At 36.9% G+C, this 20,053-nt stretch overlaps 1 protein-coding gene across 1 annotated transcript in view; it reads right to left on the bottom strand.

Annotated features, from left to right (window-relative positions):
• Positions 1 to 20,053, bottom strand: part of LOC130223542 (uncharacterized) — a 160,987-nt gene that overhangs the window by 131,423 nt on the left and 9,511 nt on the right. The window contains 21 exon segments of the mRNA XM_056456383.1: positions 1,091 to 1,393; positions 1,519 to 1,835; positions 1,897 to 2,236; positions 2,322 to 2,636; positions 2,740 to 3,035; positions 3,713 to 3,735; positions 4,534 to 4,856; positions 9,505 to 9,558; positions 11,095 to 11,154; positions 12,322 to 12,405; positions 12,504 to 12,704; positions 12,811 to 13,125; positions 13,276 to 13,303; positions 13,305 to 13,336; positions 13,444 to 13,758; positions 14,186 to 14,502; positions 14,564 to 14,903; positions 15,232 to 15,300; positions 15,401 to 15,687; positions 16,395 to 16,683; positions 16,971 to 17,279. Of these exon segments, the coding sequence (XP_056312358.1) occupies positions 1,091 to 1,393; positions 1,519 to 1,835; positions 1,897 to 2,236; positions 2,322 to 2,636; positions 2,740 to 3,035; positions 3,713 to 3,735; positions 4,534 to 4,856; positions 9,505 to 9,558; positions 11,095 to 11,154; positions 12,322 to 12,405; positions 12,504 to 12,704; positions 12,811 to 13,125; positions 13,276 to 13,303; positions 13,305 to 13,336; positions 13,444 to 13,758; positions 14,186 to 14,502; positions 14,564 to 14,903; positions 15,232 to 15,300; positions 15,401 to 15,687; positions 16,395 to 16,683; positions 16,971 to 17,279 (4,617 nt within the window).

Raw genomic sequence — 20,053 nt, 5'->3', positions numbered from 1 at the left:
CTGCTGCAACACAATATTTACAGCATAACTAAATATAGATAACTGCTTAAATCTGACACAAGCTTTAAATGCAAATAATGTCATGCACAAACATGTTTACAGGTTTTGCAGGTAAAAGCATTAACCAATCAGACAATTACTTAAGCACTGTCTCTGGTGAGATGATGTTGAACATGTCAGATGACTCCGAGGGGACTCGTCACTCTCCTCCACTGAAATTAAAATATGAAACAATCAAGGCTCTTTCCACCTAGTGTTTCTTTACTTAGATGTAATTGTGGAATTTCCCCCTTAACTGTTCCCACCACACTATGAGTCCCTACTATCAAATATGACATGTGCATACAGTCCTCTTGTAGCATATAAGTGACTCTTCGACAATGCAAATGAACAAACCTGCAAATAAAATGTAAACAAATCCAACCATAACAAAAATGTAAAAAATATAAATAAACACACACACACACAAATAATAAAAGTGCTAATTAAATAAAAATAAAATGAACTGCAATGTACTTTTGTTGATCTTTAGATGTGAGACGTCGCAAGATAAATAGGAATGATAGTTGCCTATTTCTTGGCTACTGTAGTAATTTGGTTGTGCTGAACTGTCTCTGGGTGAACAAGTCCAACTTTGGGGTGGCTCAGCGTGGTAAGGCAAAAGGCAGGGCTAATTCTGACCATGATGTGATACTTAAATAGTCTCTTCAAAAGGTTCTAGTTCATAAAAACAATTCAGTAATGTTCTCCAATGAGTATAAAACCTACTAGTTGAGACTCTAAGAGAGAACTTCTTCTCCAATTTCATAAGACCTAACATGTTATGTAGCCAGGCTTTGATTGAGGGTGGTTGGTGGGATTTCCACAATAAAAGAATTCTTCTATGAGCAATAAAGGAGGAGAAGGCGATGGTTTAAATATGAATATCACTCATGACTATGTTGCCAAAAATATTGATATGTGGATTTCGTATGATATATAGAAACTATATGATACTTAGTTTCTTAACTGTCCCACCAGTGACAGTTAAGGGGATAAGGAAATATGTCTAATAAGAGGAAAATAATAAATCATTTAAATTCTATCTAACCTGAGCAAGTAACATTAGCCACTTCATCTTCATCACAGTAGTTTTGACCCCAGGGTGGAGATGGACAATGCCATAAAGTAGAGTCATGTAGTCGACATTTAACTTTATCAAGCCAGTTAGGAGCTGATTTCAGTCTTGATGTAGAATCAGACAAAACTCCAGATCTTCCACAGTTCAGCTCTTGACAGATCAGACTCGCTGTGTCTCTGTCCATCTGATTCCAGCACACATTTCCCCAAGATCCATTGTAGAAAACCTCCACATTCCCTTTACACCCCTCAGTTAACCTGATCTCTTTAAACTCTGCATGGAAACAAATTAATGAAAAGGGGTCATTTTAAAATACCAAATCTGACCATTATGGACATGCGAAGATATTAATATATTTCATTAATTTTACAAAAAAAAAAATACAGCAGCATGTTCACCAGAGCAGATGACTCCTACATCCTCCTTGTGTACGCAGTCATGTTTTCCCCAGCCTGGAGAAGAGCAGCTCCACAGGGACGTCTCATTCCCCTCACACTCCACCTCATCCAGCCATATGGGTCCAGAACCAGGACCAAACCAGGCTGGTACCTGCTGGTTACCGAGGGCCACTCCACACTGCAGCTGTCTGCACACCACATGGGCATCTTTAATATCCCAGGAGTCGTCACACACTGTCCCCCATGAGCCGCTGTGAAAAACCTCCAGCCTCCCTGCACAGTCTCCCCCAGAACCCACCAGCCTGATGGACCCGCGGCCTGATATTCAGAGAAAGAGAAACACATTATTGATCAGGAACAACTCCAGAATCTGCCCAGATGTTGTTGTTCTCACCAAGGCAGGTGATCGACAGCTGTTGTGTGGAGCTGCAGTTGAGAGTTTGTGGAGAGCTGCAGTTCCCCAGATGAGCTTCACTCCCAGAGCACTGGAAGCCCATCACACACTCATGACTGTGTTCAGGACTGGATGAAGAGGAGCCCGAGAAGTTGAGCACAGAGCCACAGCCCAGCTGTCTGCAGACCACAGAGGATTCAGTGAGACTCCAGGAGTCCAGCAGAACCTTCCTCCAGACCTGCTGGATCAAAACTTCCACCTGCCCCTCACACTGTCTCTCTCCAGACAACCGCACCAGACCCTCATGAAGAGCCAGAGACGAGTCTGATGACGAACATGTGGCAGATTATTAAGATATCAATTAAATATACAATTTATTAAATGTATTTGTTCAATAAAATGTCCTCACAAGAGCAGATGACTCCAACATCTCGTCTATGAGAACGTTCAGCTCGACTCCATGAAGAGATTGAACATTCGGAGAGTTTTGTTTCATTCCCGTCACAATCAAACACATCAGCCCAGATTTCACCACTTCCCTCTCCAAACCAGTCTGATCCCACAACAGACACAGCAATCCCACAATTCAGCTGTTTACAGAGGACACTGGCAGCTCTCATATCCCAGCATGCATCACACACTGTGCCCCATTTACTGAGATACTGATGTTCAACTCGACCAGAACAGGAGTCAGGACCATTCACTAGTCTGGCATGAGTGTAACCTGGATAGAGAACACAGAACTCAGTTAAACAGTATGAAACAAGCTAAATGTTCATGTTTAATATTTGTTTACGATCATCTAAAAAAAAAAAAAAAAACATTACCAGAACATAACAGTCCAATGTATTTTTCATGAGTACACTTTTGTTTAAGAGAAGATGTTGAACAGAAAGATATATAGGACTCATTTCCTCTGCAGTGAATCTCTTGTGTCCACATCTGAGCATCTCCTTTACCAAAATCAGCAGCTCTCAGCACCTGTACAGGAGCCCCACAGTCCAGCTCTCTACACACAACCTCTGCATCCTGATGGTCAAAGCCAACGTCACACATTGTGTGCCATTTGTTCCCATGAAGAACCTCTAGTCTTCCAGAGCACAAGTGAGATCCATTAACAAGTCTAGAATATTTATGATCTGTAAATAAGATAAACAATTTAAAACAAACACAAAATGATTTTTATAAAGAGTCAAGTTAAAAATTATATATATGGCGGTCTTATACTTTTGCTCTATGTTGTATAAAAAACTGTTGTGTGTATATATACATATATATATATAATATTATATATATATATATATATATATATATATATATATATATAGATATATATATATATATATATATATATATATATATATAAATATATATATATATACATATATGTGTGTGTGTGTGTGTGTGTGTGTGTGTGTGTGTGTGTGTGTGTGCGTGCGTGCATGCGTGCATGCGTCCGTGCGTGTGTGTGCATATATAAAGTTTTTTTATTAGGTACTAAACCCAAGGTATTTAGGGAAAATAACAATAGGTCAGTATAAAATATTCTATCTCTTCAGATAAAAAAAAAATGGGGGAAAAAATTATATACATTATGTATGTAACTTTTACTCAAAATCTACCTACGTATGTACACTGGAGTATGGCTGAAAATTATATAAAAACTTTTGTTTTTATTTTAAAGCATGTCTTTCTCACCCAATTTGGAGATCCTAAAGGCACAGAAGTGCTGATAAAGATCAAAGCCTAGCCCAAGATGTGCATAGATTGGGGGTCTGTCAGCTATCAAAACTTTAGTACTTTGGAGAAAGCTCTATGCTAAGCTGATTGGCCAGGTTAAATGTCTTAAATTTAGTTTTAGTCACATTGTAACTGTTAGATGTTAACTGTTGCTGTGTCTCTTGATGATTTTCTCTCTTTTCCTGTCTGGCCTTTTTACTGGGTCTCTCTGGCTCTGGCTTTTTCTTGGGGCCCTGCTCTTTTTCTTAGCTGTCTCTCTGTGTCTGTGTCTCTGTCTCCTTCTCTCCCCCTTTCTTTCAGGTATTTTTCTAAATTCAAGCTCACTCTTCTAACTTTACTTAAGCTTAGTTTCTGATTTGTCAGAGGTTACCACAGTCGAATGAACCACCAATTACTCTGGCATATGTTTTATGCAGTAGATTCCCTTTAAGCTACAACCAAACACTGAGAATACACTAACCCGTGAATCTCCAGTGCTGGGAAACCTATATTCACACACACCTACTCTCTCAGTCACACACACACTCACACACTACGGCCAGTTTAGTTTATTCAATTCACCTATATCAATTCGTATGTTTGGTGAGGGAAACCGGCGCACCCGGAGGACACTCTTGCTTTTCTAATCACACTTATTTCCATTGTTGCAGAAGGTGGTAATACTCAAGAAATGTTAAAAAAGTTTCTTTAGTCATTTGGCAATCCTTCAGAACTACAGTTTAAGGGGGTATCTTAATTAATAGTCTGGGAATATGACATGTTTGTCCACATTATATAAATAAAAATCTATATAATAAAAATATGTGATGTGCTTATTGTTAAATTATTTATTACAATAATTATACATTCCATGAAAATATTATTTTTTAAACAGATTCAACAGGCTTGCCTGAGCAGATGACTCCAGCATCTTCCCCATGACCACAGTCATGTTCACCCCATCCTTCTGAACTACAGTTTTTCAGTGTTGACTCTGATCCACTACAGGCCACTTCATCCATCCAGATTGGTCCCGATCCTTGTCCAAAGCGAGCAAGACTCAAGGCCTCTATTGCATCTCCACAGTCCAGTTCTCTACACACTACTGCAGCATCAGTCATATCCCATTCATCATCACACACAGTTCCCCATTGACCATCATGAACAACCTCCACAGTCCCCCTGCAGGGGCTGTTACCACCAACCAACCTCACAGTCTCAAAATCTGTACACGCAAAAAAGAGACATATAGCAACATAACAGCTTTAAATACCCTGTGGAATATTACAAATTTAAGACATATATATTCATCTGGTGTCAAGAACATTACACACAAAGAGTAATACATTATTTGAATGTGGAAAATTAAAGCAGGGCATAACTTGAATGCTTCTCTAAACATGAAAATGATTATGAATTGCATTGCCATTATAACACTGGTTGTCCTTTAAGCGATTATAGCACATTATTGATAATTTATAGATCTAGTGTCTCAGATTCTCATAGTCCAGATATGAAATATGCCTCTATTCAGTTTCTAGACATATGAGCCCATCAGAGATAAACTACTCAATGGAGATAAATTACATCAACATTTCATTTCAACTTTTTGCTGCCTATTTTGCACTTACCAGATCTGGATATTGTGAGTATATAGAGTAAAACAAGTGTCAAGCATCCCTCCATCTTTTCTCATCACTCCGTATGTCTGTCTCTGTGTGTTGCTCCTCAGCTCAGACTGAAGAAAGTGTCTCCTGTGAGCTCCTAAAGAGAGAGCGAGACTCACAGCTGCCAATGACTCTCACTGTTACCTTATTAGACACAACAGAGGAAATCATCAAACACAATCAGTGACAAATCAGAAAGCAGCATTTGGATTTTCTCCATATATATCAATAAAGTGTGAGCGCTGATGAGCGGGACTCCTCCTCCAGCGTCAAGAAGAGACACTTCACTGAGGACAGACTCGTGTCAGTCAGAAGTCAGCCTGGAGATAAACACACTAAACATAAAGCAGACAGAGAAACACTGAAGATTATATGAAGCATCAAAGTCTGTCCCCTGCACACAGCACAGACAGAACAAGTTCTGATTAGTGATCACTCACTCAAGCTTAATTTAACAAATACAAAATAGATAATCTTTGCTATAAATATATAAATGATAATAAATCAAACATTAAAAGTACATTTATATTTTAAATAAATACATTTTTAAAGATATTTTAAAATCACTGCTTGTGTTCTAACAAATTGCACAATATTCAGTGGTAAATTGGTAATACATTATAAAATTATTTACACTGTTGTTCCATATCAATCTGACAATGCTCAGCCAATATTTGTACATAAAAGTACTTAATTTTCTCAAATTGTTGCTTTGGAATAATATATTGACATTTGTAGGTAAAAATATGTGGGATTTTTTTCTGAAACTCAACTCATCCAGCAGATGGAGACAAAGTTTTATTCTTACATTATTACTTTCTAAGAAGTAGGTTAACGTTGTTACAAATCTATTTTGTTTCCCTTAATGCTCATTCACATTTTCAATACTTTTAGTTTGCTGCTTTTTAATATTGCTCAAATCCACATGATGAAAGTTATAGTTAGGTTTCTTACATAACAATTAAATGAGCAATATCACAGGAGTAGCAGTGCGGTGTGGCTGTATATCGGCATTGGTGGGAGGTGTGCCTTAGTGTTCCACCAGTGACAATATACAGCCACATCGCACTGCTTCGAGTGTGATATTGCGTTTATACAACAGTTCGGCGGCATAATCGTGTGTGTAAAAAAGAAAATCAAACACGGAGAGTTTCAAAACCCTTTTATAAGAGGAACTACTTTCTTTTGCCATTTATTCACATCTGCAGCTGACGTCAGAACAGCAGAAACCGTTGCTCTTTCACTAACGTCACTTTAAAGCTAGTATTTGAATGATTCTCTAGCGTAATGTCTAAAATGATGACAAAACAGGTGATTTTGCTCACATTTTAAGATTATAAGGCTGAACGGCATGAAATGCCATCAGTCTACAGAGACTTCCTAGTATTTCTCTGTTGCAATCATGATTTCACACTATGGTCACTATGGTATAAATACAGCACTACAACATACAAAAGAGAGAGGTCGACTTAGAAAGTCATTTACCTGTTTAATAATGATTTGTATAGCTGTAGTTTGAAATTACACTGTTTTTCTCTTAGGGCTTATTATGCGGTCTCTGTGGCCATCTTGTGGATGAACATAGTCAACCGTCTTTGCGCAAAGACAGGCTAATGGCGCTGACGTGCTGCCTCTCAGAAATTATAAATATTTTTAAAAAGGCACTATCCTTATAAATAAGCTGCATAGTTGCAATCTAAACAACTACATTCTTGACTAAAAAGCCTCAAAAGTACATTATGTTGCCCAACAGTAGCAATATTTGTCAAACTGTATTGTGTCCTCTGCTTGTTGCTGTATGTGGGCGGAGTAATATACAAGGGAGAAGGGTTAAGAGGCTGGACCAGTGCTGTTACTGGCAGAATATTGCATCAGCCAATCAGATTCAAGAAGGTAATTAATAACAGTTTAATTGTTAACCTGTAAAGTTTGTCACAGCATTGGCTCCTGCTCATAAATTATAGCTAGTCCAACTATTTCATAATGTTTATTATATACATTATACATATACATTTTCTGAAAACAAAGCTGTTCTGAGAACAAAACAGGAATTTCACGTTTGCAATTTGAAATTTTATTAATTTGTTAAATTATTTTACATAGCCTACATTTCACAAAGTAAGAATATACTGACCAACCAGTTACGTACTTTTATATAACATTTGATTAATGAAATTTTGTACAAATTTGTTGTTTACCCTATTATGTTTACCCTATAAGGTTTCCTCTTTCCATGTGTCCTCTTAAGTCTGCTTGCTGACAGAAAATTATAATAAGCTATATCAGGGATTCATGCTCGTTTTTCTTTTCTTTATGTTTTATTGTTAGTAAAGAGGTTTATGTCAAAAGTGCCTCTTAAATAAATAAATAAATAAACTATGGAAATATACGCCCTATATTTTTATGGGCCAAATATAGACCCCCACCCCATTACAAAAAATTGCATTGTTTTTAAGCATTAATAACTAATATTTCGTTTTATTCTCTAAAATTGATGATTATAAATAAAATAATAAATCTATTACAACTGAATATTTTGTTACATACCTGCACCTAAAAACATCTACGGCATTGTCACAAATTAGAAATAGGTGCTCATCATTAAATGTGTGGCCCACATAAAATACTATATACTGGTGCAAAATGTGTTTATTTATGATACAAGTAGTTTATAATCTAAAATACAATAATACACATTAAATTGCAAGCAATAACTTGAACAAGTGCGAGACAAAGTCATAATAAAGATACAACAGTAACAGTGAACCTTTCTCCAGATTAAACATGTTGTCCAACACTAAGCCTATAATAGTAAACCTTAAAGAATTATTGAGATTTACCCATTTTGATTATTATTTTCATTTGGGAGAGAAAGATCTTTCGTGGAAAACAATTTTTTATCCTCAAGAGGTGGACAGTCATTACACTCTTTTTTTATTTACAGGTAAAGGAATTTCAGACCATCAATGCCAATAAAAGATTATATACATTTAACTTTTGTCCTGTAAATAAAAAAAGAGAAAAAGGGGGAATTTATTCAATTAAAAATGTCTCAGTTTGTCATTCAAGTTTCTTTTGTGTTCTAATATGTTTTTTTATATTTCACTTTTATTCATGTCACTGCTAAAATGCCACAATAAAAAAAAAAAATACTAGCAATTTATTTTAAAAAGTCTGACGGACCAAGCTAGGGGCCCTCATACTGTCAGTATTTGCTACTTTTGCTAAAAGTTCATTTCACACACAGTACCTGAGTAAGTTAAAGTACCTAATTGACATTATTTGTATTACATAACACAGTGTCTTTTTAAACACTTTTGAAGCCCGATTCTTTATGGAACCGGTTAAAAGGCTTCTATTTACCACAAAAAAACTATTGTTAAAGAGTGAAGAACCTTATTTTGTTTAGAACCATTAGGTGTAGCTGCGCCATCTAGTGGATGTGTGCGAAACATGTAGGCAAAATTAATTAATAGAATTGGTTTGGCCACTTATTGTATTTAATTATTATTGTGTAGTCATTTTCAGTGGGGTTGAAAACTGATTTTGTAGCTAATAAAGATGTGATTGTGAACAGCATACCAAATATAAGACACAAGTTAACCCATACATATGAATTAGTATTGATCATAGTTAAATAAATAGTTCAATTTTAAGATGCAGTGAACAGTTAAAGACCAGGGTGGTGGTCAATAGTAAATAATTTAATTAATAAACTAGCTACAAGTTGATTTACAGCCCTGTTTTTTCCTCATTGTGCCGATTCATGATTTCCGATAAAGCCCCTATAGATGACTGTCTGATAATATAATTTTGATTTACAGAATATGGCGAAATAAAATCAAAAACACAACATCAACTTAATAAACAACTATCTGAAAGCAACATATATTCTGTTTACATGTAGACAACTGGCTTACAATGTAATTGTACTGTATATTATTACATATAACAAAATAGAATAAAAGTCCCTGCAGTGACCTCTCAAAAGCTGTAAATGACTGGGAGGCTGTGGTTTTGACTTGAACAGCCTGTTTTCCTGGATCCTCATTAATCATAGTCTTCTGCTAGAAAACAAGGACAAATTCATGTGTCCACTTTTGCTTAATAATAATGTAACCTCATCAGCACAACATTATAATATTTAGTTATTAAAATTAAGCAGGAGATATTGAATGTGAAGTGAATTAGGTGACAATAACCTACCGAATAAGTCATCATCGAGAGTCCTCACATCATCATACTCCTCCAGATCTCCCTCTGATTTAAAAATGTTAATTATTATTTACATGAACAAAATATTACACTTTAAAATACACTAATGTAGAATCTATATAATATATAATGCCATTTCAAATAGACAACAAAGAAAAAACATTGGACTCAAATGATTAATTAAAACTCACACCTGCATTATCAGAGAACTGTCGCATGAGGATGACGTCATCGCAGTTTTCTAATTATTACACCAACAAAATAATGAAAAATAAAACACAATTTGGGATTTTTAAAGTGATAAATTCGAAATTTAAAAGACACACAAAGCATACATGCATATCTGAATAATTAAAGCTGAATCTGACGCATGAGATCGTATTCCTACAGTGGTTATATTTTCTTAAGTCTCTATTGTGATTTGTTGCTAATGATTTAGCAGTAAAGTTATAATTGAAAAAAAGGTGTAAAAGTGTACTGTTGCCAGGCCAAACTGTTTATAAAATTGTGAAATTACTGTAATTAAAGTTACTGACCTTTTAGGCTTTTAGTGGTTGTGACATTATAGTAGTCAGATGGTTTTCCATCTGTATATTCCAAAAGAAAAAAGAAAGAAAGAAACTATAATTTCATAATGAACATTGTGTTTAAGTCTCTTTTTAGTGCAGTATTTTAAAATGTATATTTTGTTTATTATTAATGTTATGTTAACATTATGTTATTATTATGTTACATTTAAATGTTGTTTGGTAACACTTTACAATAACAGTACATGAATGATGATGTATAATATGTAAGCTGAACATTACTTTACAATAAACTAATGATGAATGAACGCATGCACTAATCATTAACTATCTTTAACTACAACATGAGTCACATGAGTTCATGTGTGAATAACGGCTACCTTAATTACTAGTTAGTTCATGATTGTTTGTTAATGAATGTATAAATTACCACATTAGTTTATGCTTAATTTAACCACTATGAACTCATGATATGTTAATGTATAATTATATCATGACTTTACTCTTAATTACTCATGAACTCCTTCCACTGCACGCTCATCAGGTACACTGAATAACAATAGAAAAGTGTTCTGTCAACATCAACAGTTTAAACACAGAAGTTGTGCCCCATGATGGTGTGCCCCTCCAAGTAAATTCATCACATAATTATACATTAACAGCGAATAAGTTGGTTACGTTTAGCTTAAACCTAATACATTAATCAACAACATGTACTAATACTAATTAAGGTAGCCATTCTTCACACATGAACTCGTGTGACTCATGTTGTAGTTAGGTCTTGATTAGTACGCGCCTTAACTAATCCTTGATTCATAATAGAGTGATGTTTAGTTTACATATTAATACATCATTATTCATGTGCTGTAATTGTAAAGTGTTACCGTTGTTTGTCCTAAAAACAGCATGATATGGATTGGGATTTGCATTTTATTTCAACTGAAAATATTTTAAATGCTCAATAATATTAAATGTAAAATTCCTGAGTGAATGTTTTGAATTCATTATGTTTCTTTATACAACAAGCACCGTATATACATTTCAGTTCACTAACCTGAAGGAAACTTCTTAACATCCTCATATTCAGAATGCTGTTTTATCGAAAGCAGACTTCCTGTTATGGGGAAGAAGAATGAGAAATGGCCTTACTATAAAGAGATACCAAGCGACATGGCAATACTATTGGCTAAAGAATAATTTCGTGTTTGTGAATCTTTTTCATAACCAATCACATTACAGCTTTTATTTCACTGAATTTCTGTCCATGTTGAAATGAGTGAAGTATGAAACTGAATCTTGCCACAAATTGTCCAATAAACAGTTATTTATTTCATTCTAATCTATGCAAACAATTGTTTATTGGCAAACATATAAAGATTAACCCATAGCAAGGTTGATAATTAATTGAATATGCTGTTTAATTAGCATAATGATGAACTGACATACACTCAAAATGAGATGAAAAAAAAGATATTTCATTGTAAACCTTGAACGCTTGCCTTAAAAAATGGTTGAACTATGGAAACTTATGTTTCCAATTACAAAAAGGACAAAAAGTCCCCTGGGGCACCATTTAGACACTCATATTAACTCTGACATCCATACACACACACACACAAACACTTGTACAGCTATCCTTTTGGGCACTTCCCATAATGATATTTATACTGTATACACTGTATGTTTTAACCTCTAACTCCAACCCTAAACCCAACCCTCACAGGAAACAATCTGCATTATTTTTACATTCATTCATTCATTTTCTTTTCGGTTTAGCCCCTTTATTAATCAGGGGTCACCACAGCGGAATGAACCACCAACTTATCCAGCACATGTTTTACGTAGTGGATGCCCTTCCAGCTGCAACCCATCACTGGGAATCACTCGTACACTCTCATTTACGCTCATACACTATGGAAAATTTAGCTTACCCAATTCACCTATAGCGCATGTCTGTGGGGGAAACCGGAAACCCACATAAACACGGGAGAATATGCATACTCCACACAGAAATGCCAACTGACCTACCCACTGCGCCACCACGTCGCCATTAATTTCTCTCCCCACATGGTCAAAATGTACAGGTATTACTAAAATTTTAGAACGATATGGTCCCCACAATGTAAAAAATACAAGATACACACACACTTAATAAAAGACAAACCTCAGTCCTTCTCTTTAACCGTCACAGTGCAATGAGGCATCTTAATACACCATTCAGTATGAAGTTACTACCACTGATCTCTACAAATCAAGCTCTGATACAGACCAAACGTCTCACCCCTGTGAGTGAAGTTTTTGTGTGTGTCCTGAATCTCCTCATAAACAGCCTCAGTGGTGGTCCTGTGTCTACTCTTAGAGAGAGCTGTGAGTGTAGACACACAAAGCTGCTGTCAGTTCACAACACATGACTGATCACACACTGAAGAAGACACAATATGACAGTCTCTGGATCTCTCCTACCTCTCCTCTTCACTCTGTTCTGCTGAATCAGTATAAGCAGCGGCACTAAGAGCAGTAAGAGCACAACTCCCAGTACAATCACCAGCACTGGGGGGACTGGGAGAGTTTCTGGATGAGGGACTTGTGTTGAAACTTGACCTGAAGCTGATGTTGTTTTGGCAGGAGGTGTGGACCCTGGGACACCAGGCAAATCTGGCAAAACTGACATAACATTAAAAAAAACATGCCAGTTACTAATAAAAAAAAACAAATATTATACCCACTAAAATGATGAAATCAATAATATTCCTCAGTGTTTTTCAGTGACCTGCACAGGTGAGTCCAGCGTGCTCTTTGTGGGAGCAGTCAGTGTGGTTCTTCAATGAGAACTGACAGTCCCACAGGTGAAGCTCATTCCCTCTGCACTGGACTCTGTTCAGCCACACAGCACCTTCACCAGCACCAAAGGCTGAATTCCCATCAGCCCTCAGTGCTGCTCCACAACCCAGCTGCCTGCAGACCACCTGAGCATCGCTGATGTTCCAGAGATCATCACAGACTGAGCCCCACACAGCGTTATGATACACCTCCAGCCTCCCAGAGCACCGGCCGTCCCCTCCACGCAGTCTGAGAGGAACATGAGCTGAAACACACATCAACATCACTGAACTGCTGCACCACAACATTAACAAGTGTAATTAATTGTTGCAATTATAAGTTGTCATTAATTTAAAATAATTCTGAACTCAAGTTTACGATGAATAAATAAAATACAAGCACATTATGAACTTACTTGAACACTGTCTCTGGTGTGGAGATGGTGAGGTAGAACATGTAAGAAGACTCCGTGGAGACTCACGACTCTCCACGTCTGATATACAAATGATTTTGAATGTCATTGATCATCATACAACATCATAAATCATACATTAAATAATCATATATGGACAAACAAGACCACTTAATATCATTTTACCTGAGCAGGTGATTGTTGCGACCTCACCATTATTACAGTCATTCTGTCCCCAGGGTTCAGATGGACACTGCCATAAAGTGGAATCATGTCGCCTACATTTAAGTTTATCGAGCCAATTAAGAGACTTCTGTCTTTTTGAATGACTGGGTTCACTGCCAGATCTTCCACAGTTCAGCTCTTGACAGATCAGACTCGCTGTGTCTCTGTCCATCTGATTCCAGCACACATTTCCCCAGGATCCATTGTAGAAAACCACCACATTCCCTTCACAGCCCTCAGTTAACCTGATCTCTTTAAACTCTGGAGGGGAAAGAATGAGAATATTGTAAACCCTTGAAAAAATATTTTGTAAAAAGAAATGCTATTAGTAGTAGCTGGCCAGTAGCTGGCCTAAACCATATAAAAAGGATACTAAACCAAAATGTGGAAATAAAATATGTTTTTTTATTATCATGAAACACTGACGAAAAAGATGCAAATAATATTTTTATTAATGCGTTGTCTTATGAGAATCCAGTCAGTGCACTGGTTTAGATAGCTGTAACTTTTATGTGGCTGATTCTTTAAAAGAAACGTTTCACTTTTTATTTCAGTATTTCATTAGCGCAAAAAGGTGTGAAATCCTTTTCCTAATACAGTATATATATCAGGGACCTTCTCAGTTCCAAAACCTGACGTATTAAATGTATTTTGTATATTATTATCAGAAATTATATTAACTGTTCACCAGAGCAAACAACTCCTACATCCTCCTTGTGTCCACAGTCATGTTTTCCCCAGCCTGGAGAAGAGCAGCTCCACAGGGACGTCTCATTCCCCTTACACTCCACCTCATCCAGCCATATGGGTCCAGAACCAGGACCAAACCAGGCTGGTACCTGCTGGTTACTGAGGGCCACTCCGCACTGCAGCTGTCTGCACACCACATGGGCATCTTTAATATCCCAGGAGTCGTCACACACTGTCCCCCATGAGCCGCTGTGAAAAACCTCCAGCCTCCCTGCACAGTCTCCCCCAGAACCCACCAGCCTGATGGACCCGCGGCCTGATATTCAGAGAAAGAGAAACACATTATTGATCAGGAACAACTCCAGAATCTGCCCAGATGTTGTTGTTCTCACCAAGGCAGGTGATCGACAGCTGTTGTGTGGAGCTGCAGTTGAGAGTTTGTGGAGAGCTGCAGTTCCCCAGATGAGCTTCATTCCCAGAGCACTGGAAGCCCATCACACACTCATGACTGTGTTCAGGACTGGATGAAGAGGAGCCGGAGAAGTTGAACACAGAGCCACAGCCCAGCTGTCTGCAGACCACAGAAGATTCAGTGAGACTCCAGGAGTCCAGCAGAACCTTCCTCCAGACCTGCTGGATAAAAACTTCCACCTGCCCCTCACACTGTCTCTCTCCAGACAACCGCACCAGACCCTCATGAAGAGCCAGAGACGAGTCTGAAGATAAACATGAGGCAGTTTATTAAGATATTAATAAATGTAATCCATGTAATATATATTATTAATCAAATGTCCTCACTAGAGCAGATGACTCCAACATCTCGTCTATGAGAACGTTCAGCTCGACTCCATGAAGAGATTGAACATTCGGAGAGTTTTGTTTCATTCCCGTCACAATCAAACACATCAGCCCAGATTTCACCACTTCCCTCTCCAAACCAGTCTGATCCCACAACAGACACAGCAATCCCACAATTCAGCTGTTTACAGAGGACACTGGCAGCTCTCATATCCCAGCATGCATCACACACTGTACCCCATTTACTGAGATACCGAAGCTCCACTCTCCCAGAACAGGAGTCAGGACCATTGACCAGTCTGAAGTCAGTGTAACCTGGACAAGAACAGGTTAAACAGTATGTAATAATAACTTAAATAATTATGTTTTTTAATTATTGGTTATATCAGTAATAACAAAGTTATAGATCCGATACCAGAACATAACAATCCAATGTCATGAGTACAATTGTGTATGAGAGAAGATGTTGGACAGAAAGATATATAAGACTCGTCTCCTCTGCAGTGAATCTCTCGTGTCCACATCTGAGCATCTCCTTTATCAAAAGCAGCTGCTCTCAGCACCTGTACAGGAGCCCCACAGTCCAGCTCTCTACACACAACCTTTGCATCCTGCTGGTCAAAGGCAGTGTCACACACTGACATCCACGTCTGATTGTGAGGTACTTCTACTCTGCCATAACAGTGAGATCCCCCAACCAGTCTGACTCCTTAAATAAAAAGGAAGATTTTAATGATATTTCCCATTCCTGTCATATAACCTTTTAATCCCAAAACATAACAAGTTAATAGTGAATCTTTTTTAATGGAACATTTTAGGACAAAATGCAAACAGCGCATCATCAAAATGCATTTTGTCTGCATTTTTGTACTTTCCATGTTACAATTCTGCATATCATATAACAAATTAACTTGCTCAAACACCTGATGTAAAACTACATTTTATTCATCCTTGCAAATTTGTGGAAGAGTACAATAGTAATCATGAAAAAAAAATTCTAGATGAGCTTACCAGAGCAGACGACTCCAGCATCTTTAGTATGTTTAGAACTTATTCCCCATCCATTGAATCTACAGCTCATCAAAGTAGATTCTGACCCAGTACACCATAAATTAGAAATCCACGTTTTTCCTGATCCTTTGCCAAAGTAAGCACTCTTTGGTGCACTCAAAGCCTTTCCACATCCCAGCTCTCTACACACCACTGCAGCATCAGTCAAATCCCAGGCAACATCCTCCACTGTTCCCCACTGATCCTCATGAAGAACCTCCACTCTACCAGCACAGCGACTGTGGCCACCAGCTAGTCTCACTGTTTCTGAAGGTAAAAGAGTGCATGTCAGAACTCAACGCTGATGTCAGTACTTATACTATATTTATTCTATGTTATATACTATGTTTATTATTCACCTACCAGCACACACAATGCTCACACTGCTGCTATGAGTACAAGAGTGTGAAGGTGACGTTGCACAGAGAGCAAACTGATACTCCTCTCCTCTGCAGTGAATCTCTTGAGTCCACATCTGAGCGTCTCCTTTGTCAAAAGTCACCTGTACAGGAGCCCCACAGTCCAGCTCTCTACACACAACCTTTGCATCCTGCTGGTCAAAGGCAGCATCACACACTGACATCCACGTCTGATCATGAAGGATCTCTAACCTCCCAGAGCAGCGAGAACCTCCTACCAGACGGACTCCTAAACACAGAAGTATTGATAAGAAGACATTAAAAAAATTCCCAGCCGGCACCAATCGTCACACAGACGTAAAATTGATGTTGGACTCCAGCATCAGACTTACTTTGAATTTTGGCAAGTTGACATGTACTTGCAAAGTTTCTTATAGTCAGTTAAATATCTGTTGACAGTCTACTAATACTCAAATGGACCATCAAAATAAAGTGTTACCAGTTAATGTTTTAATTTGGATTTTTTAACAAATAATGGTCATTTGACAATAAATTCTGTACAGGAAATCAACCAACCTGAGCAGATAATTCCAACCATTTCATTAGGCTCACAGTTATGGGTACCCATTCTATCGCTACTACAGTTGAGTATTGAGGGCTCTGATCCACTGCAGACCACATCGTCCATCCAAATCTGTCCTGATCCAGATCCAAAGTGAACAGCATGCATTGTATCTGAAGAATAGCTGCAGTTCAGTTCTCTGCACACCACTGCAGTGTTTGTCAAACTCCAATAATCATCACAGACGGTTCCCCATTCTCCATTATGATAAACCTCTAATCTACCAGCACAGGCATCATTACCACCAACCAGCCTCACGTTTGCTGTAGACAAGAAATAGAAAACATATATTACATTTTAAGTAAATGGTGAGAGAACAACATACAGCCTATTAATAAAAAAATGGAAACATTTAAACTCTGAAATATCCTTTTAAGACAAGTTGATTGCAATACATTACATTATATAAACACTTACCAGCTGAGATGAATCTGATCACACAAAACCAAAAAATAAGTGTTAGAAAGCTTTCCATCTTCACCGATCAATCTCTTTGGATTAAAGTTAAGAGGTTCGCTGCCACCTAAAGCGAGATGGAGACCTTCATAACCAGTAAACAATCCAATCAGAGTCACTCTTACCTTATTAGACAGAAGAGAGGAACTCATCAAAGAGCTCTCATGACAAATCAGAAGACATCATTTTTATTTTGACCATATTTAATAAATGTGTACATCAGCACTGATGAACAGGACTCCTCCTCCAGCTTACAGAGACACTTGAGGAGAAACATCGATGGACGACATTGATGTGTGTTACAGGAAACTGATTTTAGAGAGAGGAAACATTCCAGTTTATTTAGAGCATAATGCACCTGCAGATACACAGATCGTGCTGATAAACATGATAAACCACCTGCATCATGTTTCTCACTTTGAGTTCACATATAGAAATAATAGCTAGATCTAAACATACCAAAATAGATTTTTTTATATACTATAAATTTTAAATGAATATTTTGGCTGTCTAAGGCAGTGTTTCCCAACCCTGTTCCTGGAGGCACACCAACAGTACATATTTTGGATGTCTCCGTTATCTGACCCATTAACTTCAGGTTTTGGAGTCTCTTCTGATGTTATGATAAGATGATTCACGTGTGTTTGATTAGGGAGAGGTTGAAAATGTGGACTGTTGGTGTGCCTTCAGGAACAGGGTTGGGAAACACTGGTCTAAGGGATCAATATGGCAGGCTGTTTTAACATTAAATCTATAAAACAACATTAAGACTTATTTGTTGGGTGCTAGAGCTACAACCTAATTGTAAAAATAAAAATAAGCAAAATTTTGTTTCAAATAACTTAAAAAAAGTAAGATTTCACACAAACCAATGTGAATATATTAACTCTGGATTGATTAGATTTCCTGAATTAAGGTGGTGGGTGTGGTCATCAAGTCAGACCCTCCCTCTTTGTTTGACTCCTCCCCCATATCATCATAATCTGTTATTAAAAATATAATTAATGTTATTATTTAATTTTTTAAAGATTATATCAAGTCAGACGCCATTATTATCTATAATGTATATACATGAGGAGAAAAATACAAATATTATACAAAAGGCTGACAGTAACTTACCTAACTGGTTTCTCACATCTTCAGTCACACTCATCACATCATCATACTCCTCATGAACTCCCTCTGATCAAAAATGGCATAAAAATGTTTATAAAATCCTTTGTATCATTTAAAGGATTCATTTTTACACAGAAATAAAGTCTAATACTGTAAGCTTGAAAAGAGTGATTGAAATAAATCTGTTCAATTTACCAGGTATTTCCTGAAAGCTCTGTCCATTAATGATGACATCATCATAATTCTCTGCAGTGTCCACTGCAAATGCAAATATGAGTAAATAAAATAAATATAAGCAAATAAAAAACCTAAAGACAGTCATTTTAAATTTAATTGTTACAATCTTGATTTTAAAAAATCATAAATATTATAAATTGCTAAAAAAAAGAGAGAAACATGCATTTTGACATCAGAGTTCTGTCCATTGGTCATGACATCATCATAGCTCTTTGGTGTGTCTTCTCCACATTCACCACTAACACACACATTCATTACAATCAAAGCAAAGTGTAAATATTTATGGTGACACCTGACTCATGATCATGTTTCACTCCTCCAGTAATGACATCATCATAGTATTCCAGTGTAATTTTATTCACATTATCTTCTGCATCAACACAAAATAGGTTTGGATACATAAAGTATTTTCTTTTTTACAGCATTTGAGTACATTACACTGTCAATTATTTGGTATTAAATAATATGATTAGTTAAAAAGGTCATTGACTTTGACTTCTTAGGCTACTCTCATTGGAGACATCATCATTATATGCAATTTTCGACTGTTTCGCTATAAACAAAAAGTAAATGGCAGTATTTAGAAAATACTCAGTCATTAGTTATATATTAAACAGAATGCGCTTATATTTGATGTGATTTGCATTTATTTATTTACTTATTTTATTTCAATGAAACTTTCTTTATTTTTTAGCATAGAATAGAATGGAATTGAGTGTGGGCTAAATATGTACTTTAGCTCTCTAACCTGACAGATGATCATCACAGCGAGAGGTAGAGTTAGGTGAGTCCATTAAAAAGCATTGCATGCAGCTCAGATTGCATCTGCGCCAGGTCTGCATCCAGACCCCTCTCATTTTTATTCCCTCTGATTATAGATATATTACTACTAGCTTATATTAACATTAAAAATAAGTTGAGGGCTTGATTAAGTTTACTCACCTAATCAACCGAAAATAAATCTGAATATTATTATTTTGTCATTAAGCGAGGAACTCTTTACTGCAGACAATGACTATTTTTATCCGACAGGAATTTAACAGGACTTTGGTTGAATTTGTGACTCCTGCAGTTGTGTATGAATATGCAGTGATGTCACACTACAGACATCTTCTGTGGATGTAAATGACATGAGCAGCTCCGGGATTCTGATGCTTTATTAGTGAATTAGAAACAAACCTGTTGTAGATTGTTGAACTGCACCTAATGCAACATTTACAGCCTGAGA

This window comes from Danio aesculapii, chromosome 4 (genome assembly GCF_903798145.1).
Source record: "Danio aesculapii chromosome 4, fDanAes4.1, whole genome shotgun sequence".
Taxonomy (NCBI): Eukaryota; Metazoa; Chordata; class Actinopteri; order Cypriniformes; family Danionidae; genus Danio; species Danio aesculapii.
This window is presented reverse-complemented; position numbering and strand designations above follow the sequence as displayed.